A 19,907-nucleotide genomic window follows, 5' to 3' on the forward strand; every position below is an offset into this window, starting at 1 on the left:
CAAACTTTTGCATCTGTTCACGACTACACACTCGCGTGACGAACAAGCCAGTTTCCCTTCTGGTTCATACGCGCTGATGATTTCCGCATGTGTTTAGTCTCTCCCTGTGCGTTTGCTGTGAACTCTTTGTGCTTTATTTCATTTCCCTTCAGGTTCGTATGCGCCAGTGATTTATGCACGTGGTCAGTCTCTCCCTGTACAAGTACATTGTTCTCGGTCAGATGTGCATCGTGCAGAAGGACTTTGTGGTATAGCTGGTCCACAGCTCACATCAAGAGGCCAGTTTTAAATATATAATTGCCGCGCTACAGCCGCCACGTCCTCTCCATAAATAAAAGCGCGAGGCAGATAAAGGGAGGGAAAAAGAAAAGAAAGACGGAGGTTGCGGAGTGAGGAAGTAAGCAGGAAGCAGTGTGGAAAGAACCGGTGTGAGCGAGTGAGCGCGTGCTTGCAGGCAGGCAGGCAGGCAGTTGGACAGTGAGCCCAAGCAGGGGTGGGGCAGAAGGAAGCAGTTGCTCCAGCTGAGTGATCAAGGAGCTGGAGTGAGGATGGCTGGCTGCGTAAGGCTGAGAAGGCAGCGGAAGGTCACCAGTTAAAGAATGCACCAGGTTTGTTTTTAAAGAGACTGCTTCCAGTATTGTTTTAACCTTGTTGTATTTAATGAACACTTTTTTCTATTGGATTTTAACCTCCACTTCACTTCTGTTTTTATGGGATTATTTATTGATTGAAGGATTCTGAAAGCACTCCACTTTATTTAATTTGGGCTTTGTTTTTGATTGTTGTTTTGTTGATTTTAATAAAAGCACTTGGTACTTTTTTGCACCATCCCCTTGCTCCATTGTACAGAAGTGCCTCACTGCCGTGCTCATCTGTAACATTACTGACGGTGACGGGTTTAAGGGCTCCCGGAAGCAAGATGGGAGCATGCAGCGAACCCGCATCATCACAGACTTTATCTCAAAACTGTAATCTCCTCTCCACCCAGTTCCTCCTCACTTCCTTCTCACTTCCTTCATGCCAGAACTCGACTCATGCAAGGTTAGTTTATGGTTAGTTTTTGTATTACGGATTTTTCAAATGTTCATTTTTCAGTTCGTAGCGTGAATTGTTGTAATGTTACTTTCTTGTTTGTTTATTAAATTACGGATTTTTCAAATGTTCATTTTTTTCCCTGTGCTTAAAACTCATCAAAAAAAGTGTTACAGCGATCGATTCATAAAGCTATAGTGTTAACTCTTGCAGTGTTAGTTTTCTCTGTTCAAGGTTTTCTCAGTGTTACTCAATGTTTTTACATTTAGTTTACTATTACACTGTGCATTCTATGGTATAATTAACTATTTTTTTACTTAAAATTTAAAAAAAATATATATTTACATACAGCTTGTATGGTCCAGAACGGATTAATTGTATTTACATAAAATCCTATGGGGGAAATTTCTTCAGGTCATGACCAAATCGGGTTGCGACCAGAGTTTTGGAATGAATTACAGTCGTGACCCGATGTTCCACTGTATATATATATATATATATATATATATATATATATATATATCCATCCATTATCCAACCTGCTATATCCTAACTACAGGGTCACGGGGTCTGCTGGAGCCAATCCCAGCCAACACAGGGCGCAAGGCAGGAAACAAACCCCGGGCAGGGCACCAGCCCACCGCAGGGCACGCACACACACACCAACCACACGCTAGGGACAATTTAGAATCGTCAATGCACCTAACTTGCATGTCTTTGGACTGTGGGAGGATTAAGGGTCTAAATATGTATATGAATGAGAGACTTCAGTTTTTGATTTTTAATAAATTAGCAAACCTTTCTGAAAACATGTTTTCACATTGTCATGGGTTAATAAGTGTATTTTGATGGGTAAAAATAGTAAATGTATCTATTTTAAATTAAATCTGCAGCCCAAAATGTGTGCAGAATCTCATGTGGCTTGAATTCTTTTTGAATCCACTGTAGCTGCAGCTTGGGCCAACAATTATGTCAGAGGTTAAACAGAGTATAACTAATGTATTTAAAAAAAAGTTTCTGCTTAATTTTACTATGCAAGAAAGAGTTAAACATATGCCTCACATTTCAGGTCTAAACTGGTATTTTGCGCCAAATGTGTTTTACTGAAGAAAGCAATATACGCCTTCATTGAACTATGGTGAAATTCCATTTTGTTTCTTTTTAACTATTTTTTCTCTGCTAGTACAGTTAAGAGACAGCACGGGAATATCTGATCTTAACACATTATAGGGGTTACATTATAGACAGGTGTGATATGACCGCTATTCCAGTTTAATGAAGCAAGGTAACCTAACATGCACTTTTGTTTCTAGTCACATATTTTTACAGGTCTGTTTTGAACCTATTCCCGATTTGCACAGGGGAAGGCCACGGGGCTATGGTTCGTTTGGAAATGCTTTCCGCTAGGGGAATTTTACTTAGTTATCGGACCCGTGATCTATTGGAAGTTCCCATAGGAGGCATATTTTTGACTTGGCACAGAAAGGAAAAGTTGCTCCCAACGCTTGGTTTAGTTAGTTACATTTTTGTTTGGGGACATACTGTTCAATTTATTTAGGCACCGAACCTTCATTCCACCCTGTCGACGCCAGCTACCTCTGCTAGTCGTATATTAGGAGGTATGTTTGGTTATACTCGCTGTACAGAGCAAATCAGAAATTGCCATTCATTTACCCGATTTGATATGCTGAGGTTAGAATACGCGTATCCCGTGGTACATAACAGCCAACCCTGGACGGGAGGGTGATCCATTTCAAAGCATATTCACGCACGTATTTCGCGTGTTACTGGGAAACTGCAGTACCCCAAGAAAAACTACACACACGGTAAACAAACATAAAAACAAGCTAACTCCGTGTTTCCCGTGATGTTTGTAAACGAAGAGACGAAAATAACATTAAAGAAACGAGATGACACGCGGCAGAAGCGAGATGGGGGAGAAATAAGGCTGGACATTCTGGTTGCTTAGCAACACACCATGGGCTGCGAAACCGCTGCTTAGTCTTCAGCTTTTCCCTGTCCCTCCCTCCCCTTGTCGGATTTTCACAAACTTGTAGGAGCCTGTAGCGCCTCCTTGCTATCGCTCAGCCTGCTCTTCGTGGAAGATCATGGCTACCTCGCTTGCAGACGTGGCATCAGTTTTCTCACTTTTTCTTTTTCATCCGCCAGCTGGGTTGCTGTTACAGATTTCCCTCGCATGGCTCGTCTCAGCTGGGTCGCATATGCATTCCAGCGCTGCCCTGCTGCAGTCCTACGACAGTTTGTACCACGACGGGGTCCGAGCATACTTTAAGAAAGACTGGGAGAAAGTAGTCACGCTACTGGAATGGGCTCTGCAGACCCAAGACGATGTGAGTCAGGTCCGGCTTGGCTGCCACAGTGGGTGCAGACTTGATGAGATTGCACGAGATGCGGATCCTCTTGTGTCCGACTTGAACTTTTTTCAGGCAGTCCTGCGTCGGAGTGAGTGTCTGAGTTTTTGTGAACGGAGCCGTCTGGAACCAGCAGCGCGGGCCCCTGTGTCTGAGGATGTGCAGGCGGATTTCAACAAGCGGGTGCCATACAACTTTCTGCAGGTCGCCTACTACAAGGTAGGCATGTGCAGTGTAAACGTGCAATTTATGTTTTTGATTATGTGTGCAATTTTAAAAGTCTTTAAATCCCATTCAAGTTTTTCCTTCCTTCCCTTTTCTGCAGTTAAAGAAGTTTGACAAAGCAGTGTCAGCTGCCCACACGTTTTTTGTGTCAAACCCAAACCATATTGAGATGAAGATGAACATTCGCAGCTATCGGAAAATAAAGGGACTGTCTGAGGAGGCGTTCGTTGATAGAGAGGCTCAGGGGCACTGGGTGAGACGACTGTGTCCACATTCCTCTTTACTGTATTTTCAGTAGGCTTTCTGATGCACCGGGCATGAGATAAACTATTCTCCCTCTGTCTTTTCCTTTCTTCTACCACTGTTTTGCTGACAGGGTGGCCTAAGATATGAGAAACTGGAATTGCGACCACTAGGTATCAGGCTCGGTTCTCATTGACTCACTATTGCATGGATCTCTGTGCCAATTCAGTTGAACTGCCTACATTTCAAATGTGAAGATGCACCTTTCTTAACTGTGTAAACAGGGTCATGTGCCACTTGAAAAAAACTGTTTATATAGACAAATAGTGGGTATAGTTTAGATAGTGTGGCCTGGTAGAGAAAGTGGAAAAATGGAAATGTTGAAGGTTACAAAGTTACTTTCCTACTACTGGTAACGTGTGATGTTGGAGCAAATCCCATAACCTGCCTCCAATCTAAATGTTTGAATTTGTCTGCAGTCTACGCATCACTGAAGCCATTGTGAAGTACTTTCATATGGTATGTACCCAGAAAGGTCTGAAGTAAACAATTAACTATTGAGCTGCACTCATAATAATAATAATTCATTTATATAACATTCTTCTAACCTATTCAAAGCACTTTACATAGACAGTGGGGAACCACATCAACACTCAGCAATGTGTGGCACTGTGTCGGTACGCTCACCACATATTGACTATTATGTTAGGTAATGGGGTGAGAAAGCTTGTTAGAGAGCAATAAGGGACAGGAGATGGTTAGTAGGATAAACACTCATCTCTGAATGATGCCTATGGATCTTTTATGACCACAGATAGTCCACATGTTTTATGTCTCATTTGAAGGATGGCTCCAGTTTTTTACAGCACAGTGTTCCAATCACTCGATTGGGACATTAGGGTCCACACACAACAGGGAAAGTGCCCCCTGCTGGGCTCACCAAAGCCTCTTTATGCGTGAAATTTAACAGTGATGTCTTCTAAAAGGTCTGTTAACAAATAGAGCTGCAGCTAAGCTTACATCTATAGATGTATACACTCAATGATGTATGACATCTACTGTGTTATTCAGTTCCACCGTAACTTTAGGACTAGTAACAATGAATTGTACCATGTATTAATGTCCTGTAATTTCTTTATTATACATTAGGTGGGCTTCTTCAGTACAGTATTTCAAATAATTTTAGTACTTTTTTTTTTTATTCTGAGCCTCATTTTACAGTGAGTTAAATAATGAATGAGTCCCAGCAACATTTCATTTTGGAGTCTGCTCTTGTATCTTAATGGATCAAAGGTTGTATTCTGTGCCTAACTGAGTGCCTTCTTTCTATCCCATTTTTAGTATACTGTAATTACAAATTTAGTAGTCATTGCAAAGACAGCGATTTGTACAGATGCATTTAATGTTTTTAGACTGTGTTGTAGGTGGTCAGTGTTTTTTATGTTTTTAAACAGAGCATATTTAGATTTTATTACATGATGAAATATATAAAGTTACATTCAAGTTTGAACACAAGCTAGTCAGAGGCACAATGTCTTGCTAGTTTGCATTCACTGATGTGTGTCACACTACAGCCAATTTCAAGATTTTGTTTTTGCACTTACTAATGCATGTCACACTACATTGAATTTAAAAATTTTGTTTTACACACATGTTGTGCAGTGGTACCTATCTGTACTGGTAGCTTAGTTTGTTGGTCTGTTACAATATTACTATAACTGCATTATGACCTCCTTATAATGTCTGTTAACTTGCTTGCAGAGTGTACTACGATGCATCAAATGTTTAATGGCAGTGTATCTTTCAGCACTAGTTTTACTTCTCTACACATTGGCTTCATTCGTTTGTCTGCCTTTGTTTTTCCTTTCTGTCTGCCACCATACATTCCTCTGTATTCTTGCTTCCCTTGTATCCATTTAGTTTGTATGGCGACTACATTTGTATTTGCCTCAAGTTGTTTATTGGCTGTTTCGTTTTTTTTTTCCTTTGTATCGGCTGCATCAATATTCTTCCGTCAGCTTGTGTGTTGGCTGTACCAATATCTCTTTCCTCTACTAGACCATATGCAGGCTATATCACAGCGCCTGGTTCCCAGAGTGCACTCTCACCATCTCTGTCTCTCACCGGCATCAAGCTGGCATATGACAGCGCTATACTTTGTGAGGAGAAGAATGACTTCGTGGGAGCAATGCAGCATTGGGAGAAGTGTGTGAATGAGTCACTGGCAGCACTAAACCAGTGTCGGGCAACATGTGAGGGGCCATACCAGTATGGGGAGGATGAAGATTACTTGAATGATTTGCGCGACCTTTACCAGAAAACTGCAGGTACCTTTGTTTAACTTCTGATACATTCTACTTGTGTGCCACATGATGCCTTTGGTAGTCCTTACATTAACATCTTTAAACAAATGTCTCCAGCTCATTTTTTGCAGGTCCTGTCATGTCGTCAGGGCTGTGCCTTGCAGGTGGCCACAAAGCCTGGACGCCTTTCAGCGTATGAGGATTTCCTTCCAAGTTTATTTAGACGACTTTACTACAGTGCTCAGGCTGGTGGGTTTTTCCTTATCATGCAAACAAATATTTTATCAAGTCAGTAATCCCTGTTTATTTAAATGCATCACTGCTGATGTTTTTGTGTTTAGCTGGACTCCTAAACCAAGCAGTTCAGGCCGCTAAGACCCTACAGTTGTTCTACCCAGATGACAAAGAAATAAATGAAAGTCTGCAACAGTATTTACAATCTGAAGGAAAAGATGATGAGCACACAGTTATTGCTAGGGAGGTAAGGATGATGGGGTTGATGGGATTAGTCCCATAAGTAACATATTCATTAAAAGAAGTCAGATGTGCTGTGGTTAGAAGAAGAGAAATGGAGATGAATACTTTTTGTAAAGATAGCTTGCAGGAAGATAAGACAACTTAACCATAAGGTAAACCAGGTAACTACTATAGGGACCCCAAGGAGGCAGCCACCTGATCAAGTGATTTACATCCCACTACTTATCAGCTCGAATAGTTACTTGTATTGTTTGAAAATACAGTAAAGGTGAAAAAATGTGTATATAATTGTTACGCATCTTGCCACTTGTTTACCTCAGCTATACAATTTATTGCATATGCCTAAGTTTCAAATTGTAAGTGATGCATTGTATTTAAATGCAAAAATGTCCCTGTATAATATTTTGTATTCTCCTACACTGACAGCTTAATGAAATGCACTTTGTTATGGTAACATGCGTCATCATATAAGCCTTTATAATCCTTTGTACCCTGGGGAATTTATGGGCATTCTTCACACAGACATTGCCTTCCTCCCCAGTGTTCAGATTTTATCACTTAAAAAGGTGAGAATTGTATCTGCACAGCATTTTTTGCTTTTGTAAATTCTTTAAAGAGGGTAGCATGCAGAACAATAGAAATTTAGTTAATTCATTTAAAATATTTTTGTCTAACAGCAGGAGTTATTGTGGCACAATAATTAGGGATTCTGCCAGATGTCCCAGCTGATAACTGTGATGAGTCTACACATTCTCTCCTTTGTTTTGTGAGTTTTCTCGAGGTACTTGCGTCACATTCCTTTGACATGGGTTAATTAATGACTCTAAACTTTTACAGTTTGAGTGAATGTGTCCTGTGCTGAACTAGAGTCTTATTCACTGCTGGATATTGTCAGTACAGCCTTTGCCTGTACGTTGCCCTGTGAAGGAAATGGATGGATTTCTCTTTATTGTAAAAAATGCTATTTACCATTTCACCCAAGTCCTATAAAATGATATAACATAACAGCAACCATCCTTAATACAATTCAGGGTTGTGGGGGACTGAAGCCTATCCCAACAGTACTGGGTACATTTCGGGAACCCATCCTGGACAGAGAATTAATTCAATGTAGGGACTACTCACACACATATTCACACAGAGTCAAATTTGTAACTGCCAAATAAATTCACCAGCTCATCTTTGGGAATAACATAGAAAATAACCCCAACAGGCATAGTGCAAACTCCACACAGACAACAAACCTTGGAAGCTTAACCCATGGGGCATCAGCACTAACCCTTGCACCATTGTGCATTGAATGATTATGAAATTTATAAGCAACTTTAGGTTTAACTCTTAGTATTTTATCAACAGTGCCTGGCATTACAGTTTTGTTACTTAAGCATTTTATTTAATATTAGATAAAAGCTGCACAAAACCTGATGCTATTTTATTTTATTTTGACTTTAGAAAGCATGGTAGCATTCATTCATCCATTTTTTGAACAGGCTTTATGCAAGTCAGAGAATCAGAAACAAAGTAACAATAATCAATGAGAGTAACATCAATCACAGTCTACTTAATACAATTCATGTGGGATGGAGTCCACGCTGACAGCTGTGGGTGCGAGGCAGGAAACAGCCCTGGACAAGTCGTCAGTAATTTGCATGGCTCATTCACGCCCATGAGCCCAGTTTAGAATTACCAGTTAAACCAAACTGTATGCAGTGTGGGAGGAAAACTAGCATACCCAGAAGGAGATCCATGTAAATGTTGGAAGAACATGACTCCCTCTACAATGATACAGACCAGGGGCCTCATGTATATACGGTGCATACACATAAAAATGTTGCTTACGCCCAATTCACTTGATTGTAATCATTCTGTAACAATATAATGGTGCATGGAACAGCCAAAATATTCCAACTACCACAGCTGCTTTAGCGTTGTTAGAAGACATGACAAATAGAAGAATTAGAAATGAGTGCATATTTATAGACGGAGATGACTGGCTTCTAAGTCAATTTCGATTTCCAAGTTATCCTCTTAGAGTTTTGTGCTGAACTGGCATCAGCTTTACAAAGGAAGACTTTGAGGAATAGTGCTCTACCTGCTCCTTTGCCAGTTCTGTTCATTCTCAGGTTTTTAGCCACAGGAGCTTTTCAACATGAATTTGCTGACAGATTGAGTATATCACAAATATCACTGAGTTGCGCCTATATGGGATGGTATTATCCACTTGTCATCCGGATATATAAGATTTCCTTACACTATGGTTGAACTGGCAAATGCAAAAGTGCAATTCGCAGCATGGTCTGTTTTCCAAATGTAATCAGAGTGGTGAACTGCATGCACATTTCTATTGCAACAACACTAGACAAGTTACATAAGCTGAAAGGATGAGCTGGCATTACATGATCTACAGCAGGAGACCTTATAAACATGACAACTCTGCACTGTCGCACGTGTTTTTTCCAGCTAGTGCAGCAAAAGGCAAGCAGTGCTTTTAGGGATAGCAAGTCGCCTCAAAGAGCCATATAAAAGCAGAGAATCTATCCATTGTGGCAGTCGATGCCAACGCTACCCTGTAAAGGTACCTTCAGAGAATGAATTTGCTTATGTAATTTGAAACCATTTCCACTCTATTAAGATAGATACTTTATTAATCCCAATGGGAAATTCACATTAATGTGCTGCTCTATAGTCTACAGAAAGTGTGTTGCATTGTGGAAGCATGTAGCATGCTGCATAATGTGGAACCTTGCCCATCAAAAGATCAGCCAAATCGAACAGCGTTACAACTTCATTTAAATGTAATTAGCAGACTGTGAAAACAGGTAATCAGATGCAGCATTTTTTTTTTAACCAGTTAATTTAATTTGTGGTCAATATCATCATAGTACAGCCCTTAAATTCTTTAGTTCACTGGCCAGAACTCTTACAGCATCCACTATTGCATTTTGAGATTCCAGAACAGCGTTCCTCAGGACACAGCCACATGGACGCACACCGGCTTCTGAGGCAGTGGTGTGTGAGCATCCAGTGCCTGAAGATGTGCTGGGCACAGCAGCACCATCATCGCGTGCATTTGTGTCCTCGGCACTGGGGTCAGCTTTTGTAATATTTTCTGAAACAGAATAAACAGCCAGTGGGCTGCAGCTTGCCTTTTCATGTTGATTTTAATATCTGACCACTTTTTTTTTATTTCGGGCACTGTGTGACTTTCTGAGCTTGAACTTTCGAGTGTCTCTGCCAAGTTGTATCACTCCATATCTTCCTTTTGTTGCTTAAGCCAACAAATAGTACATTTTTCCTTGCCTCCACTTTGCATTTGCTATAATTCTTCATGTTTCCACGTGCATTTGCCATTGTCTTTTGCACAGACACTGAACGGAAGGGGCTATTTAAATTGATTTTCATATTCAAATATGCAACATTGTTGAAGGAGTCAGGGTAGGGCTGTAGGCACATGCATGTGCATTAAATTTCACGTCTATTGGGATTTATAAAGGAGAAGTGTGTGTTACTTGGTGTATGCACGTTTTTATGCATCTGGATTTTTTTGTGCATATGCACATTTCAAGTTTTGTTCATACGCCATGTTTTAGTGTCAGTTCTACACATGGCATTATGCATGAGGCCCCTGTTGCATTCAAAACTAGGATGCAGAACGTTTGAGACAGTAGTGCTAACCAAAGTGATCTAATTGACAATAGACTATTTATAAATTAAAAAACTCCTGCAGGCTAACATAAAACTTCCTGTGAGCTCATTTTGTTAGTTACAACTAGTGGTCACTAAACTTTTGACTTTCCAAGACTAAAAAAGAGCTATTTTTATTTATAGAATACATACTACAGTATATTATGGAGAATACACAATGCCCACATCTTGTCATCTTTGTTGAGTATTGCCTAAACAAATAATCAATAAACAGCTATTTATTTTCATTGTTTTGGACATTTGCCATGACCTTTCTGTGTGCCCCTAATTTTTCTTAAAGTAGAAAAAGCAATGACTCTTTTGTCTGTCAAAGATATTTTTTTTAATCAGTAGTCAATTGTTTCTCCTTCTCTAAGCAAGTAACTGAAAATGTATTAAAACCAAGCCAGGAAGCAGTACATTATTTTGAGAAAATATACAAGCTTTATCAAGGTGCTGCTCAAAATAAATGCCAAATAATTATACTGAATATTAATAAAGGTGTAAAATAAATTGTCAACTTGTAGGATGTTTGCACAATTAAAGCATTTATAGTTTTCAAATATTAATGTTAAAGTAGCATCATAAGTAGCATATGTGGATTTTAAAATTATGGGAAAGTTATGCAGATGTTGGAAGAGCTTAATCTTATTGTTATTGTTTAAATTGAAAATAATATTCTACAGTTTTCATATTTAAGTGAAGTGATATTAGCTGTATTGAAAGAGAGCTTTTCTACCTCACATTTCCAAGAGACTAAGTTCAAATCTTGGTATGGTCACTACCTGATTAGAGTTTGCATGATCTGTTCCTCTATCTGTGTAGGACTTTCTGTGGGTAGTCTAATTCCCTTCAACATCACAAAGATGAGAATGCATCATTTGTTGGTGACTGTAAAGAGGTCTTCTGTGAGCTCATGTCAGTGTACCCTTCAGTGCTGTATGTTGAGCTCAACTTTGAATTAATTTAAGTTAATCAAGTTCAGAAAATTGATAAGATAGCATTGGTAGTCATATATGCACTCCTCATTGGGATTCCTGGCAAGAGAATCCAGAGACTCCAATACATTCAGAACAGCGCTGCCAGGATCCTAATGAGGGTGCGAAAGCATAGCCACATCACTCCTATCTTGAAAACCCTTCACTGGCTCCCTGTACCACTTAGAATAGAGTACAAGATTTCCCTTCTTACCCATCAGTGCATTTATGGATCTGCTCCCCTGTATTTACAGGAACTCCTTATCCCTCATACTTCCTCACGCACCCTCCGCTCTGTGCATACTAACATTCTTCAAGTTCCCAGAACTAAGCTTAGCAGTATGGGTGATAGGGCCTTTTCTTCGGTGTTGCCGAGGCTGTGGAATTCTCTCCCTAATTACCTGAGAGCCCCACAGTCAGCTGATGCTTTTAAACGAAACCTAAAAGCGTATCTATTTAGAAAGGCATTTTGTTAAATTATTTCTATAGATTATCTAGCTTGTTAATTTATTCCTCTTTTGTAGCACTTTGAGATTGTTAAATATAAAGCGCAATATAAATAAAATTTATTATTACTATTTTGATAGGAAAGTAGGCATGGGAAGTAAGATAGTGCTCACTTATATACATTATATAACAATATATAATCGAGCATCACTCCCAGTTTTGACCAAAAGTCACCTTATACTGCTTGTAGAGTAAACTGTCTAATTGTTTTCTAAACAAAAAGCATGCACTACTTTTTCTGTATCCATTATTTCAAGCTCCATATTGACATGACATATTGAATTTAATATATGCAATATAACCACCCTGCACAGAAACTTTAAAAATACTGTACTTGTTATTAACAAAACATGTACAGTAACAAATAAACAAAGCAGATGCTTCAAACAGTACTGTCTCCTCTTTTTAAGTTTGTGTTGCTAAGCCTCAGTATTTTATAGGTTGAAAATTTCCAACCAGTAATCTCAAATTACACTTGCTTTTTAATATCAAAGATGTTCTGTTTCCATTCATCCATTATCCAACCCGCTACATCCTAACTACAGGGTCACGGGGGTCTGCTGGACCCAATCTCAGCCAACACAGGGCGCAAGGCAGGAAACAAACCCCGGGCAGGGTGCCAGCCCACGGCAGATGTCCTGTTTGATAATCATAAAAAATTGTCACTTTCACATAGGTGGAAACAAAATGTCAGTATTAGTGTGGAAGCTGTAATTTATAGTTATAAAAAAACGTCACACACTAGGTATGCCTGTGAGGCCTTGTTTCTCCGTATACTGGCAGCCTGTTTACACCCAATTCTCCACCTGAAGGGCCAATGGTGTAGAAAGTGGGCAGGGATATAAATAACAGGATTGATGTCCATTAATTGTCATTGTTCATTTGGATGTGATTTGGTCTGTAATGTAGTTTCTTTGACCTTCTTAAGTGAGTCCATTTAAAGATCTCCTTTAAGAAGTAAACGGAAAACATCTGTCTTTTTAACTCTTCTTTAGCTAAGTGACCACTTCTTGACTGCTTATTTTTTCATGTGTCTGAAAACAAGCAGCAATTAGACTGTGTTTTGTTAGTTTATTTTGGTTTTAGTGTCATTTAACAGAAATATCATAATTTAGGATTTTAGGACACAGCATAATAAATGAGTGAAATCCTCTAAACTTTAACCTTTAAACATTTGTCAAAGGTAAATTCTTTTCTTCTAACCTAAAAAGATTAGGTCCTACTTTCAAGAAAATTATATTCTTGAGGGTTTAGTTGCAGCCTAGGCCTGTCAAAACATTTCACTCATATATACCTTCCCTTTCAGGATGTACAAGCCTTTGTCCAGCAGTCTCTTGAAGAAAAGCGCCTATTGTTTTTTGGGGTTGAGAACATGGGGTTTCCTTTTTTCAAAGACCCGGTCAGTGCCACTTACTCTATAAGTGCCTTAGGTTCCTTTTGGTGGTTTCCTGGTCTTTCTTTGATTTATTGCTATTCATAGTGGCATTCTTTACTCATTTCAGGATACTTGGACCCCAGAGTCTGTTGTTCCAGAATCCTTACGTGAAGCGCGGCGGTAAGAAGGATGGAGAAAGCATGGGGAATACGGGGTATACAGTATATAGAGTACTGGGGAGTAAGATCACAATTTGCTGCATTGTCTCACAGTAGTTTACAGTGCTTACATTATGGTTTATTACAATGCAACCCATTTTCTACTGTTTCATTTTATAAAGTAACCCATTTGCAAAGGATTATTTATTTTAATATGTAATACTACATAAATCTGTATATACAGTAAACACATTTGAATAAGCTGCTAAATCAGTATACTGGTGCCCAATTTGCTTTTATCCAAGACTCTTTCAGCTGAGACAGTTTAATCTAGGTTTACCCATTATAAATAACAACACATCTTACAAGTTTCTGCTTCTAAGATATACTTCCCAAAATCTGTAATTTCTTTTTCTTTGATTAACTGTTCTGCTGGCCTAACTGTAATCGTTATATTAGCTAAGTTCTCTTTGTTTGATACCTTTTATCAAATATTGTAATTTTGTGCATTACTTCATGTTTCAGTAATATATCCTAAAAAAAGTGCTATATGAATAAAAGTTGAATGATTATTTGGGGGAATTTCAAAATAATAAACCAAGGCCAATGTCTAAATGCAACACAAGTGATTTACCTAGATTACAGTAATTTGTTTGTATTTTTACTGCCAAAAACTGTGATAAAGTTTTGCTCTGTATGATGAGACAAAATTTTAATGAGCACAAATAATATATATACTATATGAAGTCTACTGTATTTTTAAGTGTCTCACAGTAAGCAAGTTTATATTTCAAATACTGTAGTAACAGAAAGTAAGTGCTTAATGTTTACTTGTTATCAGCCGTACTCAGGGTTACATTAAACCAATGCTGGATAGCTGAACTTATGTTCAAACTTTTTATTTTGTTACAATTAAATATACAGTACATCCCCAAAATTCACGGGGGTTACGTTCCTAGAGCACCCGTGAATTGTGAAAAGCCGCAAATTTTGGATGTGGTTAAAAAATGCCAATTTTTATAGTTTAAACCCTAAATATGCCCCAAAAATACTTTAATTTCAAATTCAGCTTATTACATTACCTAAAAAATAGAATGTAAAGGTAAACCTGCAAACTGTACAATACTGTACTGATATATCACCCGCAGTGCTAGAATGTAAAATATTGATGTTACCGCTATATGTACTGTAATTCATGCAAGCGCGTTTTCATTGCCAGAAGCCTTAGAAGGTGCAGGGCGTTTCGACTTGCTACTATTTTGTTTATATCTCTGCAGTCTTTGTGTAAAATTTATCTAGCCCTTTTCATGTAAATTGCTTTGGCTTTCACTCCTAAAAGTGCCATATAAAATAGAGGTTTTAGTAAGTTTTGCTGCATGAAGTGAAATTAAAAGAATGCTCCAACCAAAAATCATTTTTTTATGTTATTTAACTCGTGTCCTTTGTAGTGGTGGCAAAGAAATTTTTTTAATCTTAAGTTTAATTGGAGAAGGTAAATAAGAGATTGTTGTAAACAGGTTCAACATGTGACCATCAACGGACAATGGCAAACGTTAAAAAATTTCTTTCATACCATTGCTACCTCAAAACATGCAAAAAATGCTTTTTTGTTAAAATGTTGTTAGTTATTTAGTGAATTATCAGGGGCTAAGTAAACAATAAACTCAAAGATTCACAGGAGGGACTTTTTGAATTGGAGACAGGATTCTTAACCAACGAAAGACAGGGAGAGGCAGGTCTTCAACTCAGAAAGTCCTTCCCATGAGTCTTTGGGGATAAAAATAACATAAAATGTACTATACAAATACTATAGATACTATATACAAATTTGACTCCAATAAAGGGTCCTTGATTGAGCAAACTTTGGGCAGTGCACCAGCTCATCACATTCCAACACTCAGCCAGATCAGGCCTGTTTGAACACACCAGTTAACCTAACCTGCATGTCTTTGTGATGTGGAGAAAACCATAGTGTCCAATCTTTTTATATTATTAAATACCTTGGAATGAAATCTATACATCACATTTTTACATCCTTCATTAAAGATTCCAATACAACAAGAAATGTGATGAGAAAGTGAACTTGGGTTTCAGACAAAAAGAGCATATAGATGCAGATTTAGAAAGGGGACAAATAGAAGTGACATGTTGTGTTTACTGTATACAGAGCTGACCAGGCAGCATATGGCAATGAATCTGAAGGCCAAACTAAAGAGGAAGAGTCAGTGTTCATTGAAGGTAGGTGATTTTTTTTTTGGACCAGTTTCTTCCTTACCATACTTCAGTGTCCTTCCTCTTTGTGCTCTAATGACTTTTTTGTCTTCTTGTATGTGTTTTCTTGTGTTCCCATTTACTTTCTCACCCTGTAGGTGCCTGGCTGTTCTCTACAGCAATGTATCACACTAGCCCAGGGAGACCCATGCTGTTTCTTCTGTGTATGCAGGATTTTCCATCTGTTTTCTCCCTAGGAGTGCTGTATCTCTTCTGCTGGCATACAAACTATTTCTTTCAGTTGTTTTTTTCTCCAGAGACTCTTTAATTCACTGAGTGTTTTGCTGGCATGCTTGTGAGATACTTTAATCTCGCACATCACATAATAATTATAATTAACTGTGAGCTGGTATAGTCAGCAAAGCAATGAAAGATGAATGTGTGTTGGGAAGGAAACCTTGGTCCCACAGGGCTGCAGTGGTTTCAGGGTTTCATTTTCAATTCCTGCCAGTAAAGGGAAAAACTGCTTAATTACATTTCTTGCTCAGTTTTCTCTGCACTCTAAATATTAAATAAGCCAGCATCATATATGCTGTCAGGGATGCCAGGGGCGACGACCCGGCTGGGATGCCTTGGAGGACCGGAAGAGGGCGTGCGCCCACCTTGGACCACGTGGGGGCCGCCACCCTGGTGGCTTTGGGGGCCACGGGTAGAGGGCTTGGAAGCCCAACCCTGTAGGGGCCAGTGGTCACCGCCAGGGGGTGCCCTGATGCCTTGGGGACCCTGGACCTCAGCACTTCCGCCACACCAGGAAGTGCTGGGGGGAAGAGGAGCAGGGACACACGGAGTGCTTCCGGGGATACAGCCGGCACTTCCGCCACATGGGGGCGTGTCGGTGGGAGATTGCCGGGAAGGACCTGGAGCACATCTGGGTGTGAATAAAAGGGGCCGCCTCCCTTCATTCAAGGCTGGAGTCGGGAGAGAGGGAGAGGCCTCTTTTATTCACACCTGGATGTGCTCCAGGTGCTTCCCGGCAATCTCCCACCGACACGCCCCCATGTGGCAGAAGTGCCGGCTGTATCCCCGGAAGCACTCCGGCATCGGGGCGCCCCCTGGCGGTGACCACGGGCCCCTACAGGGTTGGGATTCCAAGCCCTCTACCCGTGGCCCCCAAAGCCACCAGGGTGTCCAAGGTAGGCGCACGCCCTCTTCCGGTCCTCCAAGGCATCCCTGACAATGCATATGTTGTTTTGGTAGAGAGGAGCTGCATGTATTGTTAAGTCAGTTTCTTTACTTGATTCCTGAATCTGAACTGGTAACTGTGGTATGTGAACATGGTCCTTGTATTCAAATGGTATCACTGTAGCTGCAACGGTACACTGTCAGCAGGATTATTCCAGTATCTTTAGGCTTGGTACGATGATCTGGCAGCTGCTTTGTCAACTTCTTATATTGTAAAATATTTTACTTCAGTTGATTCCAGGTACCCCACAACACTTAGCAGACCATCTTGTTTGGTTTTATGAATTTCAGTTGTTGTGCATTGCTTTAACTTGTGAATTATGTGCAAATAATTGCTCCTCCATGCATAAACTGTAGATCCTTGATCTGATATATAGTTATGACTGCCATGGGCTTGAGTGCTATTGCAGGTGGGTCTCTTGGTAAGGAAGAATCAAAATATAGAATATTGATTAACATTGTATATCAATTAATTGGCAAATACAGATTCTGCACTTGAAGTAGTACAGCAGTTTATTTTATTAGAAATGAATGTTATGCTTAAGATTCTCTTTTAAATGCAGAAAGTATGTGATTAAAATAGGAAGGAAAGCCAAAGTAAACGGTGAGGAGTGTATTTTACCTTGTTGGCAATATAAAGACAAGTGATTAAATCTTCTCCTTGACAAACCCGGAATCTTGAGTTTGAATCCTGCACCTAGTTTTTGTCTTGTTTTCTTCTGAGCACTACAGTTTTCCTTGCATATCTGCAAATATGTATCTGTTATGTCAACTGGCACCTCTAAATTGTCCCTGTACCAGAAAGGGTGTATGCTTCCTGCCTTGCACCTGATGCTGTCTTAATGGACTCCTTGTGACCCCGAAATGGATTAAGCAGATTTGAGAATGTTATACTATCCTACATTGTTGTAATCATAGACGTGGTAAGATGACAAAAAATTTACATACAGTACATTTAAAATTTTGTTACAATCTCTTATTTTCTCTTCCTTGGTTATGTTTTTTGTTTTTATAATCCAAATGCCTTGATAAGAAAATAAAATAAACCATCCATTATTGACACCAGCAAAGAATATTTCAGGTTCTTAGGATGCTGGAGTCCATCTTGGTATCATCAGATGGATAGGATGAAACAACTCTGTATGGGTGATTTGTGTTTACAGCACACTCTTATACCTACAAACTAGTTACCCATGTTCATTCCTTCTCGTTCCAAGGTGGAGATTAATAATGCAATAGGGAGCTCAACTTATTAACCTATCTTGAAACTGCTTAGTAAGAAAATATTGAGAAGTGATGCACTTTATTTTGTGTATTTCCAAATTTTGCATTTGACCAGGCAATTATACAACAAAGCAAAAAGAATTGCAAGCAAGAACACACAACCGTCCTATGAAAACCTGATCAATCACAATTCCACTCTGTCAAAGCAAAGCAAATCCTGTTAAATCAAAAGTTCTTATATTCCCTAAAACAATTCAGTAGAATAAGTTTGTCAAGGGAAAAAAAATTCCAAGTTTTTGTAGTCTGTCCAATCTATTGTCTTTTATTTATAGCACTTGTAGGTGTACTCACTTTTTATAAAACACTAGGGCCCTTCCTTCCATATAGTTTCCAAGCAGGGATGAGAGGTATAATGAACTTTCAATTCAATTTGATATTTAAGAAATTAATATACAAAAGCTAACTATGATCAGTCGTTTTGATTTTCAGTAACTTCTTACAACAGTTATATTGAATTTCCAAACTCTCCACTGTTCTATCTCAGCATGACTGTGCCAACTATGCCCATGTGGCCTTGTAGTGGTGATATACATGGGGGGAAAAAAAGTGGAGTAAAGATAAAAATTGAAAGAGTTTAGAACAGGTAAAGTAGTATTACCTCTAGGGATGGGCGGATCGATACTAAAGGATCAATGCTTCTGATCCTGACCTTTGAATTTAAACATCAATGTTCACATTAAAAGTATCGATATTACACATTTTCAATAATATGCAAGTTTATTAGAAATTATATTTAAAAGCAGTTGATGGTGAGAGCAAGATTATTACATTAAACATGTCATATTGTGTAAAACGTGAGCTTCGTTTCATTTCACACTTTTCATCGTCTTGAATTCACACTGTCAGTGCTGCAGTCCACCAGCCAAATCCAGTGAACAATAATGAAGCAAAAAGTGATGTGTTTCAGAAGACCGTATGTTATTGCGGCAATACCACAAACCTGTCATTACACCTGGAAGTCAGTCACATTGCCAAACATGAGGAGCTACAACAGAGGTGATCAGAATAGAGAACAGACACACAAGCTAAAAAGTCTGGCACGATTGCCAAAGGGCTGTTATCTACTCTTAAAGAAGCTTTCTAGAAAGGCAGGCAGTAACCAGGTAATGTTAGTACTATAAACTGATATGGGGTTGTTGTAATTGTTTGAATATAAAAAAAAAAATCAATGTCTGTTTTTAGTGAGTAGCATATTACATTTATAACTTGATGAATAGACATACTTAGAACACATTTTAAAATTTTCTGTATTATGTCCATTTTTAAAAAAAAAAAAAATACTCAAAATTAGCTTTACTTCATTTGGGCTGTATTAACAATGCTAAGAGTGGTAGTCTTGAGCATTACCCAGGCAATGATATACAGTCATATGAAAAAGTTTGGGAACCCCTCTCAGCCTGCATAATAATTTACTCTTTAACAATGGCATGTCTTTTATTTCCTAGTAACATCGAGTACTGGGGTTTTTTCCAAACAAAGATTTTTAGTGAAGCAGTATTTAGTTGTATGAAATTAAATCAAATGTGAAAAACTGGCTGTGCAAAAATTTGGGTCCCCTTGTAATTTTGCTGATTTGAACGCATGTTAATGCTCAATACTGATTACTTGCAACACCAAATTGGTTGGATTAGCTTATTAAGCCTTGATCTTCATAGACATGTGTGTCCAATCATGAGAAAAGGTATTTAAGGTGGTTAATTGGAAGATGTGCTTCCCTTTGACTCTCCTCTGAAGAGTGACAGCATGGGATCCTCAAAGCAACTCTCAAAAGATCTGAAAACAAAGATTGTTAAGTATCATGGTTTAGGGGAAGGCTA

The 19,907-nt window shown here is 39.0% G+C and overlaps 1 protein-coding gene across 1 annotated transcript in view; it reads left to right on the forward strand.

Moving 5' to 3' along the window:
- The first annotated feature begins 3,083 nt into the window (after window positions 1-3,083).
- The window catches only part of p3h3 (prolyl 3-hydroxylase 3), a 31,230-nt gene continuing 14,406 nt past the window's right edge, over window positions 3,084-19,907 (forward strand). Inside the window, exons 1-8 of the mRNA XM_039763787.1 lie at window positions 3,084-3,623; window positions 3,730-3,882; window positions 6,007-6,199; window positions 6,293-6,424; window positions 6,517-6,656; window positions 13,127-13,219; window positions 13,323-13,375; window positions 15,521-15,591. Of these exons, the coding sequence (XP_039619721.1) occupies window positions 3,141-3,623; window positions 3,730-3,882; window positions 6,007-6,199; window positions 6,293-6,424; window positions 6,517-6,656; window positions 13,127-13,219; window positions 13,323-13,375; window positions 15,521-15,591 (1,318 nt within the window). The 5' untranslated portion in view covers window positions 3,084-3,140. The remainder of the gene's footprint in view (window positions 3,624-3,729; window positions 3,883-6,006; window positions 6,200-6,292; window positions 6,425-6,516; window positions 6,657-13,126; window positions 13,220-13,322; window positions 13,376-15,520; window positions 15,592-19,907) is intronic.

Source organism: Polypterus senegalus, chromosome 9 (assembly GCF_016835505.1).
Source record: "Polypterus senegalus isolate Bchr_013 chromosome 9, ASM1683550v1, whole genome shotgun sequence".
NCBI lineage: Eukaryota > Metazoa > Chordata > Cladistia > Polypteriformes > Polypteridae > Polypterus > Polypterus senegalus.